We start from the raw sequence: 19,187 nt of genomic DNA, 5'->3' as shown, positions 1-19,187 counted from the left end.
AAAGATGGGCGCAACACGCTGTTGCGCCTCTGCTCCCTCCTCCCTGCGGTCAGTGGCTGGCGGCGGACCAGTCCCAGACCTGCTGCTGCTGGCAGTGGCTCCTGCAATGGCGCTGCTTCACCTGGTGGTGCCTTGCCCTCTACCTCTGCCAGTCATTGTGCACTATACAAATACAGTAAAAAAAAAAGTAGAAGAGGGCGGGAAAGGGTGTAAACTTTAATAAAGTCTGTGTTGGTGGTGACTTGGTGGTGACTAGTAGTACTAGTAGACAGTAGTAGTAGTAGTAGTAGTAGTACGCATGCAGGTAACTAAGAAATATCTAGCATACTGCACTATAAGTAAGTCTTGTGGCAGAAAGTCAGTGACAATTACAATCAGTCACACACTGTCAGACGCAATCAATAGGCTCGGGCAGGTGACAGTCACAGGTTACTCACAACGGATGCTGGTGGTGGCCTGTACAGTCAGTAACTAACACAGTACTGAAACGAATAAAGTAACAGACTACAGTAGTAATAAATAATTAAGTAAACTAGTACTACTAAGTACACAACTAGAATCCCTAACCTACCTAAGCTAGTAGTAGGCTAAGGCTACCTAGGCTAGCAGGCCTAGCCTGCACACAGACTAACACAAGCCTAGCACAGTATACACTATACACTAGCTGACTAAAAACTATCAAAATACTAGCTAACTATATAAGACAACATTAAATGTGTTTAGGAGGTGTTTAGGAAGCAAAACGTTAGGTTTAGCAGTGAAATGCACTTGCTCAGACACAGCACAGCACTGGAGAATCTCTCAGTACCAAGCAGTCACACAAGTGCGTGGATCCGCAAGATGGCCACTGCCTTATATAGAGCAGGGGAGGGCCAGGCTCCCCTCCTCTGATTGGTTGCTAGGGTTGCCAGGTCCTTGGCTGGAGGACTTCTGATTGGCCCAATGACATCATCCCCGAATCCTGAGGCCGAAACCGAACCCACAGCTCCATCCGTCGAGTGCGCACATTTGGAAGACTTCACATTCAGATTCGTCATGGAATGTATTATTCGCGTTCATATTTGGCAAACCTTAAAATTCACCCGAATGTTTGGGTAATCTTTGCATTCGGGGTAATACTGAGCACCCCTGCCCGCCACTTCCGCCCACATCACTTCATTCTAAAGGGGGGGGGAGAGAGAGAGGGAGCCCCAAAGGTGAGGAGGAGGGAAGGGAGGAGGGAAGGAAAAGGGAGGAGGGAAGGAAAAGGGAGGAGGGAAGGAAAAGGGAGGAAGGGAGGAAAAGGGAGGAAAAGGGAGGGAGGAGAAGGGAGGAGAAGGGAGGAATTACACTTCTTGACAGATGTATACACACATGCACGATGTTGTAAAGCAGTTTAGGCCTGCAATTCAACATTCAATGTGATTTCTGACCTTAAAACAGTGATTTGTGTCAAAACTAGGTTTTTTATTGAGACTTGATGTGTATCCCACTCTAGCATGTCTCCGTCCAGGTATTAGACCGCTTGAAACATCTTTTCCATCATTTTTCTAAATTTCCAAGTTTGCCTCTCCTTTGAAGTCTATTGCGGTTTGCGAAAGTTCCTGCGAACCGAACTTTCACGAACCTAAAATTGGAGGTTCGCCCATCTCTAATCTTAGTTACACCCCTGGTATAAATGTGCCCCCCCCCCATGTGTGCATTTACATATTACCTGTCCTGTAGCAGCCTCCTCACGGTGTCCATCTATCTTGCCCGGTTCTAAAAGCCACATACACCATAGCAGCACATGCATCACTAGCGTGTATGTGGAACTCAGCAAGATGGACGGACACTGCATGGAAAAATCTATTAACCCTTCGCACTCTCGCATGCAAATGTTCAAACAAATGCATTCACAGATTCACTCATCCAGACATAACCATTATCCCTACAGCTAAGTTAAAAGCCGGGGTCTTAGTTCACAGAAGAATGCATTCTTATGCTTAGTCACCTATACTGCGCAGAAGCACCCAGGCAAACATAGGTGTCCCAACTCTGGCCCTTTCCTTAATAACTTATTTAATGTCCTAACTAGATGCGATGTGCCTGGATATATGTATTTTTTTCTTGTTACTGACCCCTGTGGCTAGGGTCTAATTCAGTGCACTCCCTCCTTCCCCTGTATGTGTTTGTCAGCATGCACACAGCTTATGCTGGTGTATGTGCATGGTGCACATGGATACATTACAATAGTTCCCTTGTGCGATTGGTAAGATGCACTGTCTGTCCCAGGAGAGGACGTCAGGATGTGTGCTCCTAATCCCTAGATAGGTTTGATGCAATGAATGTGTTTGCATGTCTGCACTATGCATGTTACAGGGCCAGAAGTAGAGTACTTAGACATGTCACATCAAACTCAAAGTGACAGGTGCCCCGCCCCTTTTTCACGCCCTTTCCCCGCCCCTTTTTCACGCCCTTTCCCCGCCCTTTTTTCACGCCCTTTCCCCGCCCCTTTTTCACGACCTTTCCCTGCCCCTTTTTCACGCCATTTCCCCGCCCCTTTTACACGCCCTTTCCCCGCCCCTTTTCCACACCCTTTCCCCGCCCCTTTTTCACACCCTTCCCCCGCCCCTTTTTCACACCCTTTCCCCGCCCCTTTGTCACACTCTTGCCCCAGCCCACACAGTGAAACACGCCCCACCATATATTAAGCATGACTGACAGGCAAAGCACAAGCAGGCAAATGCCTTCTATCAAAGAAATTTTGAGAAAGCATTATTATAATTTAAAAGCCGCCGGGTCTTATGGCGGTGTCGACAGCCTGCATAGAGTTGTTCGGAAGTATGGATTGAGCAGGAAAGCTGTCAAAAACTGGCTTAATAGACAAGACACATATACTTTATACATGCCTGCTAAGAAGAAGATTAAAAGAAATAAAATTGTTGTCTCAGATATAGACGCCCAATGGCAGGCTGACCTGGTGTCTAGATAGATTTTTCAAGTTACGACGGTGTGAAATATATTTTATCGGTCATAGATGTTTTATCTAAATATGCTTGGTGTGTTGGGCTGCGCAATAAAGCTGGGGGAACTGTGGCTAAGGCTTTTGAGTACATATTTTGCACTAGCGATCGAATACCCAGAAAACTAGAAACCGACAGAGGTCGAGAATTCATGAATAAACCTATGAAAAAGCTTTGTGCAGAGCGTGGAATAAAACATTTTTTTTACAACAAACACAGTCAAGGCAGCCATCGTAGAACGTTTTAATCACACTTTGAAAACCAAGCTGTGGCGCTATCTCAGACACCGAAATACATACCGATACATCGATAATTTACAAAACAGCTTAACAAGTTATAATAACACATACCACTCCTCTATACGATGCAAGCCGGCGTCCGTTACAAAAAACAATTCTTTGTTAATCTGGAAAAATCTGTACCAAGATTATACGTGTGTTAAAAAGATTAAGCCGGCGCTTGCAGTTGGTGACCACGTGAGAATTTCCTGTTATAAAAGTATATTTACAAAAGGTTATGAGCAAAGCTACACGGAAGAGATCTTTACAATACAAGCTATCAACACCAGAGGTCTCAGGCCTCTTTATAAGTTGAGAGATCTGGCTGGGGAAGTCATTGAGGGATCGTTCTATGATGATGAGCTACAAAAAGTGCCGCTTCATAAAAACAGAATTTATCGGATAGAAAAAATTATAAGAAAAAAACGAGTGAAGGGTAAAAATTTGTACCTAGTTAAGTGGCTCGGACAGCTTTCCTGCTCAATCCATACTTCCGAACAACTCTATGCAGGCTGTCGACACCGCCATAAGACCCGGCGGCTTTTAAATTATAATAATGCTTTCTCAAAATTTCTTTGGTAGAAGGCATTTGCCTGCTTGTGCTTTGCCTGTCAGTCTTTCCCTACATGTTTTATAAATGCGTTGTTCAAATTTAAAAGATAACTTCTAGTATTCGTTATACACAATAAGCAAAATATGCAAAGCAACATTTTATCCCAGTACATATATCGCTCAAAGTATCTAATTTCTGTACGGGGCAATCCTTTTAATTTAAGTCCGTTCATCAAAAGAATTAGAGCGTTAGCCATTGTGTTTGCAGCATTGGAAGTACTCTTTTTTTAGGTAACAAAATCCCCTGTGTTAGTCCTGGTGATGGAATAAGCATCCTGCGACTGACAGGTGTATGAGGCGTTGCGGGTGATTCGCTGTGCAGCTGTTTTTTGAGGCTGTCGAGCAGGTCTCTTGTCCTTGTGTTACCAACCACGGTAGAGGGGACATTTAATTCAGCCATAGCATCCATAAATATTTTCCAACCAGGAGGTGTTTTACTTGCGGCCATAGCATGACTCTGGGTCGCACTGCGGACTAGATCTACCATGTTTGATCCAGGTACAGTTTGGCCTTTGTAAACAAATTCACCCCTCGCATTCCACATAGCCAAATCATCTGATTGTAACAGTTTGTTTAACAATAGCTCGGCATTTTTCTTAAAGCGGTCATTAACAAGATTAAGAATTTCAACAATATCTGTTATCATAAATTTGTCATTTGCTTCTGATCAGATGTGGGCGGCATTATCAATGTTAAAGAAGCTGCTTCTTTACCATCCTGTCTGGCAAATACCAAGTACCTCTGTAGCACAGCTGTGTATCTCTTAATTTTTTCATCATCAGGTATGTCATTCCTGCGCAAAATTTCACTAATTTCTGCATCTAAACGATGCGTAACAGACTGGCGAATGTCGGTGGTGTTTGGAGAAGGTCTCTTTATTTTATCTAGCTCTTGTTTGGACACCAAGAACATTTTCTCAGCCTGGTCCATCACTAACCACCAACGCTGTTAGCAATCAGCCCTGTTATTAAGGGAATTGCAAAGCCGAGGAGCGGTCCTATAAACCCACCAGACTGGTTCACAAGACGTTTCTTGGTTTTAATGGGGAATGTTTTATCGCTCAACTTCTTTATAGCGCGGCGCCACTTTTTAAGTATATTTTTTTGACGCTCTTTCAGGGGTATCTTTCCTTTTAAAATGTTGAGCGCGATTTCACCAATAGCTGAAATCAAATCGTTACTGGCATTACGTAAAATTGATTTTCGGACCGCTGGTTTTCCTTTCACCAGAGCTTTTAAAATAATCCAGTTTCTGCGTAATCTGTTAGACATCTTACAGCTGTGTATGCCCGGCCAAGAATGACAAGGATGATGGAAAAAAATACTTTTTAGAGCCCTGCTTTTTGTACAAATATACAGCCGGTAGGTCCGGTGGGAACAGACCAGATCTTAAGCGGAGTTCCTCCGGAGTATCCGACCGTAAATCTACCAATAAGTAGCCGTAAGGCGGGTGTGTGGCATCTTCAAAAGCCTCTAAAAAGAAACGTATTTTACCAGGGTACATTTGTCTAGCTAGCGTGGTGATTTGTAATTTATCACGCGTGTTTTTAAAAAGAACCATATATTTAGTGTTCAGATTTATGGTCCTGCTTTTTTTACCCTGGCAAAAAACATTTTGGACAAGATACATTATGCTCAGGTTTCTGTGATGAACATACTTGGTAAATGCCTGCTGTATTTCAAGGTTTTCACAAGCCGCTTCCATGAGATCATCAACAACTGCCAAATTTACCTTGTCAGGTGGGAACAGCTCCTCATCTGTAAAAGTAGGTGGTAACCCTTCAACAAATTTGATGTGTAAAAACAAACGAGAGAGGTCATCATACAGTTTTTGCCAACATGCATAAAACCAAACAGCATTTTCAGGTTTGTGCGACATAAGTGTGTCGGAGTGTAATAAGAGCTGTTTTACAAAATAACTCTTTCCAGAATTGGAGGGGCCGGCCAAAATGCATGAGAAAGGGTGTTGAATCCGTGGGTCCATAACTATGTGTTTCAGTAGCCAAAAGGCAGTGTGGTATAGTCATTTACCAGTTGTCTTTTTGTGTAAACGCACTTCTGTGTTTTGTGTAGAGGCCTTGTCTCTATGCGCCAAAGCTTCTTATTTCTGACAATACCAGGCTGTTCTATGCCTATTCTTTTCTGCGTCTTAGAGTCTGAATTGCCCGGGTAATCCAACACAAGATCTTTCAAGCTGTCAAAATTAATAACCTGTGCGTTAGCCACATTGAGCGTTATACCCTTAACTTTCAAGACCGTTTTCCCAGTATTTAATTTGTAGCCGTAGGTCTTGGGGCCCGCAGAGACAAACTCTGTAATGTATGTATCATCATCCACTTCGCTAGTCAATTCCCCACTACCCAACATACATAGTCATGCATTGTCACAGCTATCTTTTTCATATAACACCACATATCTCATCAATTTGTCGTGCTTTTCACGTACCTCTCTTAAAGCAGCGGCATTTGAGGGTGATGGTATGGCTGTTTGTAAAATATAACTGTTCCAAACACTACATAATAAATCATTTGCCATAGCACTCACGCGATGATTGTTACTTCCCAAATACTCCAAGTCCTCCTGCGCTTGTCGCCCCCATAGGGCATAGTTTATAAGTTGCGGGAGCTGTGTTGGTGCGCTTGTATTTTCTGTTGCATTTGGTGAAGATCTTTCCCATGGGCCTTGGGTTATAAGCGGCGGTGTGTATGTAGGGCTAAATGCACTTGTTGTAGGGGTTGGGGCTGTAGCGGCCATTTCTGAGGCATCACCGTCTATTCTTTGACGTTTGGCATCAGGTGTAGCAAAGATTCATCTCTTTTAAATTGTCTGTCTCAGCAGCTGCTGTGGGCGTGTCCTGAACGGCGTAAAAAGCGGTGTTTAGTCTTTTGTTTATTGGCCCACCCCCATATTTGAGATGCGGTGGGTTAGTTGTGTTTTCACAAATCGGTGATAGCGGCGTTGTCCTTATCGGTCCATTATTCCTTTGTTGCGTAGTTGGCTCTCTCATGACAGTTGATGTTGTGGGTTGATTGACCATTGATGGGGGCATCTGTCTGAAGGCGGACAGCGACGCATTAATTCTTTTGCGGTTCTCTTTTAATTTTTTTGCTACAAGTAAAAATAAACAAAATATAAGAATTAATTACGCCGCCAATTTCCCAACCAGACACAATGCATTAAAGCTTTTAGATCTCATAAAAAGAATCACATTACATATTTCAGCTTAGATAAAACATACACTTACGTGCATTAGGAGCGGCGCCGCCAGTTTTCTTCCCCTGCCCTCTTCCTTTTGGACATGAATTCAGTTTACTACGTCTTTTTTCTGCGCATGATTTCGGTAACCCACTTTTTCCTTCTGCAAGTGCAAATTAACAAAATATAAAGCTCTATAGACAACACATTTATTCCAAACGATATTTCACATTAAATATTACAGCCTGCATAAAATGATACTTAAGTTTCTTAGTTTCTGTCACTGGTGCGACCTCTTCCTGTGTGACTGTTTGTGTCACCGATCCGTCCTCATCCTGTGTATCTGTTAAGTCAATTAGGTCGGATTTCACCACAATCCTGCAGGATGGCGTTGTAGTTGTTGTTGTGCCCAAGGATATTACAGCTGATTCGGCATTAGTTGTTACCCTAAAAGGGTCTGGAACTAAAATGAAAAAAAATAATTAATAAAATAAATATAAATAGGTCATTATACGCAAACCATAAGGCTATTTACTGCGAGATATACATATTTAAAACACATTTAGCTATTTTAAAAAATCGTAGCACACGCTTACTGTTTATTTCTCTCTCTGGCGCATGATTGGCAGATTCATGAAAACTCTCAAGCACACTCTCTTCATCGAACACTATAGTAGAAAGAAAACAAACATTTTTTTTTTTTTTTGATAATTGTAGGTGGCTATTCGAAATTAAAAACACTGTACTACCAAAAACAGCATTCATATGTAAACTTACACATCTGCGAATCTGGAATGTCATCATAATAACCGTTCCATGAGCTGTCAGGAAAGTATTGCGCCATCTATAAATATAAAAATGGATGCTGTAATTGTCCAACATATTATAGCAAATTACTAATATTGGGTACTACAGCCATAGAAAAAAATACAAAAGCTTATAGAAATCTATAAGTATTCTGTACACACAAATTTTCCAACAATATCAAAAGCCAGGCTATTTATCGTTGCTATGTGCGTAGAAAAAAACACAACAACCATAAAAAACATTAAAAAAACAAACATAAAAAAACATAAAAAATACTACATCCCTAGAAAAAAATTAACCACAAAGCATATATAGGTCTATAATTGTTTTGTGCACATATATTACCGTTTTATACGCACATATCTACCAACTACATAAAATATAGCTATAAATTATAAAGTATATACACACATATAATTATGTTGCAAAAATATTTGAAATCAATAGATATATATATTTGTGCTTGGGGGGGAAAACAAAAAAAAACAAACAAAAAAAAAAGCATATATAGGTCTATAATTGTTTTGTGCGCGCATATTTACCAACTACATAAAAACATAGCTATAAATTATAAAGTATATTGAGGAAAAAGAAGAAAAAAAACTAACCTTCTTTCCTTAGCTGTAGAAAGTTCTAAAGCACGCGTTTTGGTAGTCAGTGGTAAACGATGTCGATGGGACCTTTGGTATTCAAGGTTGCGACGGCTTTGAGTGTTTGCTCCAAGCTGTAACTTTAGCTTTCTTGGTCCGTCTTATTTATGCTAGGTCTATCATCTTATCTGAATTTGGCAGCCAATAAAAAGTGCCCTTTTATTTTGTTGCGTAAGCTACAACCCCTCTGCATGCTTTTTGCTGAGTGGTCTAGAAGACGTGCATGCTTTTTTTTTGCTGAGTGATTGCTGAGTAGCCTAGAATCCACGCGGGGGTGCTTTTTGTTGCGTAATTGCTGAATGGTCAAACACACTACATAAATAAAATATGTTATATTCAAAGGGGTATTCTCTTTGCTGAATTTGTGATAACCACACAAACTGTATAGAGATATTTTATTTCTCTATTAATAATTGTATTGACTACTTTTCAGATTATTTAAAAACTTACAGTGCAAACCTACACACACACACCTTTTATTAAAAATATTAAATATACCCACAGAGCATCTTAACTTTACATGTTGTATGTAATTGTGGATAAATAAATGCTATTGTATTGGCTATTAGTAATCCCATTTAATTTAAAGATTGATTCTCTATTAATAATTTCATTGACTGGCTTTCAGATCATTTAAAAACCTGCCAGGTAACCCTAAACATGCCTTTTATTTAAAATATTAAATATACCCACAGACGATCTTAGTGTTATATAATTTTGAAGAAATAAAGGCTATTCTCTATTAGTAATCACATATAATTTAAAGATTGTGCACTTTTTTTTTTTTTTGCCCATGTGATATTTTGCTGAGTGTAATACAAGCCTTGTGCTTTCTTTTTGCTGCGTGTGGGGTATTGCACAACCTGTATATAGATAGCCTATTTTGCTGTGGATTGTGTTTTTTTCACAGTGACGCCCTGTGTGTGTGTTCTAATAACTTAAAACAACTCCCAACCATAAGCTCAGAGTAGATAAGAGGTGCTATCTAAAAATACTGATCTTGCATTTTGCAATGTGTAGAGGGTTGCTGATGACAGAACAAAAGACAGACCCTCAGATGTGATGAAATTACATTTTTTTTTATTAACCAAGTTTATTGTACATTGTCAAAATAGCATTCTGTTCATTTAAACACATTTATTGTACGTTGTCAACATAACAAACACATGATTGATTGTAGTAACAACAGTTCATTTTACTTTTTAATCTACGACCCACAAATGTTTGTACAAAAGCGTCATTAGTTTTAAAATTATTGTCAAATTTTTTCAATAACCCTTCTAGCTTATATCCTCTGGCTAGGTGATGGAGCATATAAACGCAGTAATGCCCGCACACAGCGCTATCTGTAGACTGCAGCTGTTTATTGTTATAGGTGATACAGTCAGAATTCCTGTTTAAGAACTGTATGAAGTCCTTAGGAAAGATGATATTATCTGGCGACAGTCCATAACTGTAAAAAAAAAAGTGATGTATCCTCGTTCAATAACATTATTAAAATCCAGTGCTGCCCCCGACGCGAAGAAGGATCTGTATTCACAATATACGCAGCGGGTCTCTGAACGATCTTATATGTCGGTAAAAAATCACACGGTATTACACCTCTAAAGATTCGTCTTGCGCAAGAATCTGCTTTCACAGCGTTCTCGATTTCAAAATTATTCATTATTGTTAATAATCATATAGAACTTCTCTTTTATGGTTAATTTCAATAACGTTATCGTTTAAAGAGTACACAATCATGTTCAGGGTTGTTGGGGTGGGGTCGGAAAAACGTAGTTCTGCCCTCAGGTTACCCGGTTTTACTAGAGAAAAATGCCCTGACCCCGCTTCTTGATCCGGCGTTGTGTCAAACGCGAACAGGGTGTAACCATTCATGTATTCCGACCTGTCAAACGATAGTGCGTTGTCAGCTTTTTGTTTGCCTGTGATGTGCACCAAAGACATGTATTCTCGGATAGCGGCTTCTGCCTGAAAGTTAGGCTGGAAAGGTTTTGCAGGTATCTGTTGACCGTCTAAATACAGGCAGGCATAATTTACATTATAGTGACCGAACCGCAACGGATTCCTCTGGTAACTTCCAGAAAATTCTTCATTTCCTACCAGAGCGAGTATCACGATTTTTGGTATATTGCCGAGAAATAGATTTTCATGGTTGGAAATTCGTGTCCCGGCCGGTATGCTGTATACTTTGAGACATGCCCGGTCAATGGCGTACTTTGCGTTAGCGGTTAACAGCGCCTGGCTGTGACCGATCCTCACGGCTGGTGAGACTTGAACCCTTTTAATATATAACGACGCTGTTTGTATCTGCACTTTAAACGCCTCAGCTTCGGCACTCATAAGGCAAAAAGAGTCTTTATTCCTGGTGAGTTTAATCTTCAGGTCTAATCCATTCAGGATCAGCTTTGGCTGATTAAAGACATCGGCGTAAATTGGACCCACTAGTTCGACGCTTCTGGACCGTGTTGTAAATTGCGCTCTTTTGATGAAGCCTGCATTGTTACCGTCCAGCGCACGGTCATCAAAATGTCCCGCTGTATCCTTATAGAATAAACCGGCTGTAAACTGTGTCGCCAAAGTCTGTGCGTTATAGTTTAGAAGTGTTTCTATATAGGCTCTGTAGGTATACAGATTATCGCTTGTAGATATTAATCGATCGCCGAGTGATATATCTAGCTGACTGAAAAGACTGGCTATAGGGTAATTAACCAATGCTACACGAGCGCCATCTTGCAGGAGCGTGTTGTCCGCTTTAAGTATTCGGCAGGTGATATGTAGCAAGGTATTATTTAAGTCGTAATAATATTCGCCGCTTCCGGATATAAAGAATTCCAAGGGAGTGCCGTCAGCTATTGCGGCGATAGGTTGTATTTCTACATAAATAGATTTTTCAATACTTGTTTGTGTCGGTGGTATTTGAAAGATATCCAATTCTGATTTGGCATACTCGGTCGAGCAGTCGTGCATGAAAGCCATGTCGCCGATTAAAAGATGTCGCCTGGTGAACGAGCTGGTGATTTCTGTCTTCTGCGCTTCTTGCGACCATTGGTTTTATTGAGAAAAGGTGGAAGAACTATGCTGTCTATGTCTTTTTCGTTTACGTTGTTTTTTGCGTATATACACAACACCTGACCCGTCCTGGTCTTGTTTTGGCCTGTTTATTCTATCCAACACCGCCGTTGACACTGTTGCGACAGCGTCTTTGGCGATATTTCTGGCTGCGGTTTTCACATGCGGCTTTACAAGTTCAATGCCTTTTCTAAACAGAGGAACAACCCTACGGAATAACCCTCTGAATAGACCTGCTAGGCCCGAACCATGCATAAATTCCTCTCCCTGGAAACCTTCCAATCCATAGCCCGCTTGCGCCAGGTAATACCGCGTGTAGATATTCGGGTCTCCATACAACTTCTGTGACATTTCAATTCGCTGTTACGCGCCGTTGTCTGAAATGAAGTCTCACAACGGATTTTCCGTACTTAAACCTAACAGGTTTCCCTTGATCGGTTTGAATTGAAATGGTTACTGAATCGAAGTGGTGCTTGCAGAGCGGTATATAGTCGGGTCTGCTGTATCTTTGTGTGCTTATCCCACCACCTTTCCCGCTGATTTCAACGGTCCTTAGTAATTGAACGTAGGCATCCCCTACTAGCTGATGTTCTATTATATCTGTGTACACAAAGAGTGTATAAAATCCTGCTCTGATATCGGGGTAGAATATTTTGGTGTTTTGGGGTGTTTGGCCCTGATCTGGTTGGTAGTAAGGATGGTGACCGGCTTTTAGAAGTTTCAGCTGATCAGGTGTTGGTACAGGTAAACCTAATATATGCCCCAATTTTTTACCCGGTATGAAAAAGTGTGTGGTTGAATTATACAGGCTAACAGTTCTTTCCGCTTCATCATAGGTCAATTTAATCTGGTCCAGGGGTAGCTTTGCTTTTTCGAGTCTATGATTAACTCCTTTGATAAGATCGTCGATAGTGTGATAATACCCGGCTCTAACATAATAATCTCTTAACGGTTCTCCACGTTTCCCGGCGTGAAAAATACCCTCGGGCACTTCAAAGGTATACCATGAATGCGGATACTGTATTTCGGTGATTGCTACTTCCCACGCGCCACGAAGGTCCACAGATTTAGCCAATTTAGTTGTATAGGTTGAGATGGTATTCTCTGGGTAAATTTTTGATGAGGCATTGCACGGTAGTGTAATAAAAAAGGAATCCGTCTGCATATTTTATATTTCGGTCAGCTGGTTTTCCGGAATCCACTCGTTGAATTTTTCAGGGTATCCGAGCCACTTAACTAGGTACAAATTTTTACCCTTCACTCGTTTTTTTCTTATAATTTTTTCTATCCGATAAATTCTGTTTTTATGAAGCGGCACTTTTTGTAGCTCATCATCATAGAGCGATCCCTCAATGACTTCCCCAGCCAGATCTCTCAACTTATAAAGAGGCCTGAGACCTCTGGTGTTGATAGCTTGTATTGTAAAGATCTCTTCCGTGTAGCTTTGCTCATAACCTTTTGTAAATATACTTTTATAACAGGAAATTCTCACGTGGTCACCAACTGCAAGCGCCGGCTTAATCTTTTTAACACACGTATAATCTTGGTACAGATTTTTCCAGATTAACAAAATTGTTTTTTGTAACGGACGCCGGCTTGCATCGTATAGAGGAGTGGTATGTGTTATTATAACTTGTTAAGCTGTTTTGTAAATTATCGATGTATCGGTATGTATTTCGGTGTCTGAGATAGCGCCACAGCTTGGTTTTCAAAGTGTGATTAAAACGTTCTACGATGGCTGCCTTGACTGTGTTTGTTGTAAAAAAATGTTTTATTCCACGCTCTGCACAAAGCTTTTTCATAGGTTTATTCATGAATTCTCGACCTCTGTCGGTTTCTAGTTTTCTGGGTATTCGATCGCTAGTGCGAAATATGTACTCAAAAGCCTTAGCCACAGTTCCCCCAGCTTTATTGTGCAGCCCAACACACCAAGCATATTTAGATAAAACATCTATGACCGATAAAATATATTTCACACCGTCGTTGTAACTTGAAAAATCTATCATAGACACCAGGTCAGCCTGCCATTGGGCGTCTATATCTGAGACAACAATTTTATTTCTTTTAATCTTCTTCTTAGCAGGCTTGTATAAAGTATATGTGTCTTGTCTATTAAGCCAGTTTTTTACAGCTTTCCTGCTCAATCCATACTTCCGAACAACTCTATGCAGGCTGTCGACACCGCCATAAGACCCGGCGGCTTTTAAATTATAATAATGCTTTCTCAAAATTTCTTTGGTAGAAGGCATTTGCCTGCTTGTGCTTTGCCTGTCAGTCATGCTTAATATATGGTGGGGCGGTGTTTCACTGTGTGGGCTGGGGCAAGAGTGTGAAAAAGGGGCGGGGGAAGGGTGTGAAAAAGGGGCGGGGAAAGGGTGTGAAAAAGGGGCGGGGAAAGGGTGTGAAAAAGGGGCGGGGCACCTGTCACTTTGAGTTTGATGTGACATGTCTAAGTACTCTACTGCCAGAGTTGGGACACCTATGTCTGCCTGGGTGCTTCTGCGCAGTTGTTCCTGGATGAGTGAATCTGTGAATGCATTTGTTTGAACATTTGCATGCGAGAGTTTGAAGGGTTAATAGATTTTTGCTGTTTTCTAGCCACACCCCCTTCAGCACCTCCCTTTCCTTAATAACTTATTTAATGTCCTAACTAGATGCGATGTGCCTGGATATATGTATTTTTTTCTGGACACTGCATGGAGGCTGACACCGGGCAGGTAATGTATAAATGCACACACAGGGGAGCACATTTACACTTTGCGACAGGGGTTTCATCATTCATCCCAAAATCGTCCACCATACCGCCACACTCCCAACCAACCTCAGCCCGACATTTTGCAGCATGCGTAATCAGATTCCGACCAGTTTCACTTTGTCAGGCATGCATTTGGCAGCACCAATTTTCATCCAATTCATAATAATTGAATGGTTAATCAGCCACCTAAAGTATGGCCACCTTTAGGGCCCATTCACATTAGGGCAATTAGCAGGTGATTCCCACAAAGCGTTAGCATTTGTTAAAGACATTAGCGCTATTCTACCCTATAGCAGTGTTCTCACTGCCGCAATTGGTGCCAATCATAGGCATTTTGTGATTAGTTCCAATCACAAAAGCATTACCTGCTGAAGTTTTGAGGCAATTCTGGAGAAATCGTGGTACAGTGCTATTAAAGCGCTGACCGCAATCACTTTGAAATTGCAGAAGTTTCCAGTGATTTTTCAACATTACATCACAGGAAATAAAAAAAAAAAAATATCACCCATGCAAAACACCAGCGCTAATCTCTTGTGTTTGACAATCTGTAAGTGTGAATGTGCCCTTATGCTAGGAATACACAAGTTGATTCTAGCTCTTGATTCTACGCCCAATCAATTCTCTTATCATCTGCTCAGTTTTCTTATCTTTTGTTCTATTCACTTCAATGACAAATCAAGCAGCAAAATGATCAAATGGTGATCGGATATGTTGGAAATTATCTAACCATCTTATCAGCTCCAAAATCAAGTGGTGTATTCCCAGCATAAAGCCCCCTCTACACCAGTCAATTCCAGGCATGATCAAAATTCAATTGGATCAATTAAATCCAACATGTCCGATCAGGATTCAATTGATCGTGTGATCAATTTGCAATGAAGACTAGCTAAAATCGATCAAACAATCAATCAAATCCTGATCAGACGTGTCAGATTTAATCAATCTAATCAAATGTAATCCAATCGATCGCACCTGAAATTGAATGATGTAGAGGGGGCTTTAGGCAGCACCAATTTTCATCCAATCAATTTATGATAATCCAATTAGATAGTCTATAATCCACCAAGTCACCTAATGTGTAGCCACTTAAAATGTGCGTAGCAGCAAATCACCTGGAGCCAAACGCTACGGGCAGCAACAAGGCTCAAGCATAGTTGCAAGTCAGTCTGTCTGCCCCACAGAAGCTTGCACTCTAATGTACTCACCCCAGTCACACACTAGTTATTTATACAGTACAAACACCACTGCAGCCATATGAGAGCCAGTAATGGAAGGTTCAGGTCAGGTACATACAGAACAAGACATCAGCCTGCACACATCACAGAATAAGATCAACATAAAATAGCTACACAATGGCCAGCAACGGCTTCCCACCCACTCACCGCTCATAGTTATCCATCAGCTCTGGGTCCAGCTGTGCTCCGGCCATGGCACTGCACTCACTGGTGGAGCTGGTCTGCGCACACGCCATACTCACAACATAATCTTCCCACTTCCACTCAGCACCTGCCTTTTATTCAAATTGCCTCCCACAATGCATTGTGGGGAAACCTATGTGCAGTAGGGAGAAGCTGGCAGGGGCGTGTGTAAGTGGTGGGGGCAGAGCTAATGGCCAGTGGTAGCTAATAAATGACAGCTGCCTTCACAGAAGATTAGAGATGGGAAGTTTGGATCTTTTCAATGATTCAAATCGGATCATTGAAAAGATCCGGATCTTTGATCCGAATCTCAAATCATTTTACTAGGGAATCATTCGGGGGGGAAATGACTAGCAGGACAGGACTTTCCCTGCAGTGGACAGACAGATAAGGAGAGATGGTGGACAGAGAAAGGCAGGGAGTGGACAGAGAAGGGAGGAGGTGGAGGAAGAGCGGTGAGCAGAGAGCAGTAATGATTTTTGCACACATTACCCACATGTTGCAATCATATGCTTTACATATATTTCACCTATATATTCATCTGTATACTTTGAATGCAAACGTCTCACAGTGAAAGAAAGCATTCCCCAAATGTGTCCTTTTCTCTCCTCCAACACTCAGGGAGAAGATAAGTGCAGCTGTATAGAGCCGAGTGCAGGAGGATCTTTCTGCACTGCAATCACAGTGCCTGCCCTGTCATTCTAGCCCAGCATGCTGTCTGAAAACTTACCTTCTGAGCCAAAGGTTTCCCATTTGTTCACTATGCACCAACAGACAGCCTAAAATGAGCAGCACATTGTACCCCTTAAAGGGAAGGTTCAAGCAAAATAAAAAATGAGTTTCACTTACCTGGGGCTTCTACCAGCCCCATGCAGCCATCCTGTGCCCTCGCTGTCACTCACTGCTGCTACAGTCCCCCACTGGCAGCTTGCCGACCTCGGAGGTCGGGGGCCGCATTGCGTACGTTTTTACGCATTCCCGCTAGTGCAGGAACATTAACACATACATTTTTACGCGTTACTGGTTCAATACGTACATTTTTACGCATTGAACCAGTAATGCGTAAAAATGTATGTGTTAATGTTCCTGCTTTAGCGGGAATGCGTAAAAATGTATGCAATGCGTCCCGCCGACCTCCGAGGTCGGCAAGCTGCCAGCGGGGGACTGGAGCAGCAGTGAGTGACTACGAGGGCACAGGATGGCTGCATGGGGCTGGTAGAAGCCCCAGGTAAGTGAAACTCATTTTTTTATTTTGCTTGGACATTCCCTTTAACACACATTGCAGCCAGTACGTGTGCTCTACACATATCTGGCAGTGGCACCCATGTCCCCTTTCTCATCTACCTGTCCCTGTGCAAGGCTGGCTCCCCTCCAACTGAGCGATCCATCTCTGCTCTGCTTCCAGGACCCCCCTGCCCGCTGAGAGGGGGTGTGCCGCTCCTGGCTCCACCCCCTCTTTGTGATCCGAATTGTTAATTTTGATGATTCGGATGATTCAACTCACAAAAGAGATTTGGATCAAAGATCTGAATCGTTCATGATCCGGACAACACTACAGCAGATTGAGATTAGTGGTAACAACAAGAAGGGGGAATGGGTGAGGAAATGATTCATAGCTGGTTAAGGCCTCTTTTCCACGAACTGTCGATAGGCAGTGAAATGCCTCTCAAACTCTCTCAACTGCTCACTGCTGCCTGGTAACTGCTTGTTGCTGCATAACTGCTTACGTCTGCCTGGTAACTGCTTGCTGAGCACACAGCTCAACAGTTTGTGGAAAGGAGGCCTAAGGCCTCTTTTCCACGAACTGTTGAACTGTGTGCTCAGCAAGCAGTTACCAAGCAGCAGTCAGCAGTTGTGAGAGTTTGAGAGGCATTTCACAGCCTGTCAACAGTTCTTGGAAAAGAGGCCTAACATTAGTGATGCTCGGATACCCCTTTTCAAAATTCGGATCCGATTCGGATCCGGATACCCAGATATCCGATCCGGATTGGATATCAGAGTTCAAAATTTTCTGATCCGAATGCAAATCGGATATCTGACCACAGTATCTGGGCTATCCGGGCAAATTTGGATATCCGGATAGAAAAACCGTAAGTGGCCTTTAAATTGCTTTAAAAACGTTTTTAGGGTATATGAGGAATGTAGCATCATTATTTTGTAAAGGGGAACACTAATTGATGATGTGGGGACTTAAAATCCCCTCCCCCAAAAAATAGCTGTAAATTAACATCAGGCCTAGATTCCAGACAGCAGTCGTGCAGCCCACATTGTGTCCAAAGTTCAACCGCACAACTGGGACATGACAGTTTTCACCCCAGACACCTCCAAAATATTACGCAGAAATTGTGTTTTGGGTTAAATATAGGTGGTATCAGTGGCCTGTGGCACCCTGGCGGTGGGAGCTGCACAGGCAGCAGGAGCAGGGCAATGCAGCAGCAGCAGCAGGTGTAACGTGTGCCAGGAGCATGCCGGATGTGGCACGTGCCAAGTACCAGTCAGACAGCAGAGGAGAAGACACTAGTGCACACTAACTGTCACACTGGCACTGCTCACAGCACAGCAGTTCTGTAGAAAGCTAACACAGTAGTACTACTACTCTAACATCTACTAGCACTGACTGCAGTACTACAGTACTAACTAAACAATAGAAGAATCTAGCTAAACAATAGAACAGGTGTGACTAGATTACAGAGAGCAGAATATGTCTTCTACCTGCATGAGACATTTCGTGAGATTCAGACGTTGCTAACGGCCATGGCTGCGATTTATGTACGTCAGAATTGCCACCATTGAAATTGCCCAAATAAACAGGTTTTTGTGACCCTAGGCTATGACCTCTTCAGCCTAGGGGCCCGAAACTCACCAGTCATGATCCCCCTAACAGTTCCTACAATGCTAGAAAATTTGCCACTGCTGAGCAATTGCCCTTTGAAAAGATTTGAGATTTTTGAAAGTGAAGTTGGGAGCCTAATGGAAGCCTATGGCAGAATTCAGCACTTTTGCACCCCTATAGTTCTGGTTGGTTATCATCACCCGCTGACTTTAGCAGTTAATAGCAAAGGCCACTTACATCCTAGCAACACCAAATTTGCAGGATATGTTAAAAAGATAGCAGGAAACAATATTCAACCTCCCTGGCGGTAAGCCCGTGCTGAGCATGGGCTATGCTGCTGGAAGGCACCGCTCAGGCCCCCCTGGGCCGATTTGCATAATTTTTTTTTTTTGCTACACACAGCTAGCACTTTGCTAGCTGCATGTGCAATCCGATTGCCGCCACTACCTGCCGATCTGCCGCTGTGCGCTGCCTGGCCAATCAGTGGTAGGCAGCGCTGTGGGGTGGATCGGAGTCCCCTTTGACGTCATGACGTCAATGATGTTGGTGACGTCATCCCGCCCGTCGCCATGGCGATGGGGGAA

At 42.4% G+C, this 19,187-nt stretch overlaps 1 protein-coding gene across 1 annotated transcript; it reads right to left on the bottom strand.

Annotated features, from left to right (window-relative positions):
* Positions 1-10,196: 10,196 nt before the first annotated feature.
* LOC137541970 (uncharacterized protein F54H12.2-like) lies at positions 10,197-11,504 on the bottom strand. The gene has a single exon (XM_068263534.1). It carries the CDS (start codon positions 11,502-11,504, stop codon positions 10,197-10,199), a length of 1,308 nt encoding a protein of 435 aa, XP_068119635.1.
* Positions 11,505-19,187: the final 7,683 nt, after the last annotated feature.

The sequence above is a fragment of the Hyperolius riggenbachi genome, chromosome 12 (genome assembly GCF_040937935.1).
Source record: "Hyperolius riggenbachi isolate aHypRig1 chromosome 12, aHypRig1.pri, whole genome shotgun sequence".
Taxonomy (NCBI): Eukaryota; Metazoa; Chordata; class Amphibia; order Anura; family Hyperoliidae; genus Hyperolius; species Hyperolius riggenbachi.
This window is presented reverse-complemented; position numbering and strand designations above follow the sequence as displayed.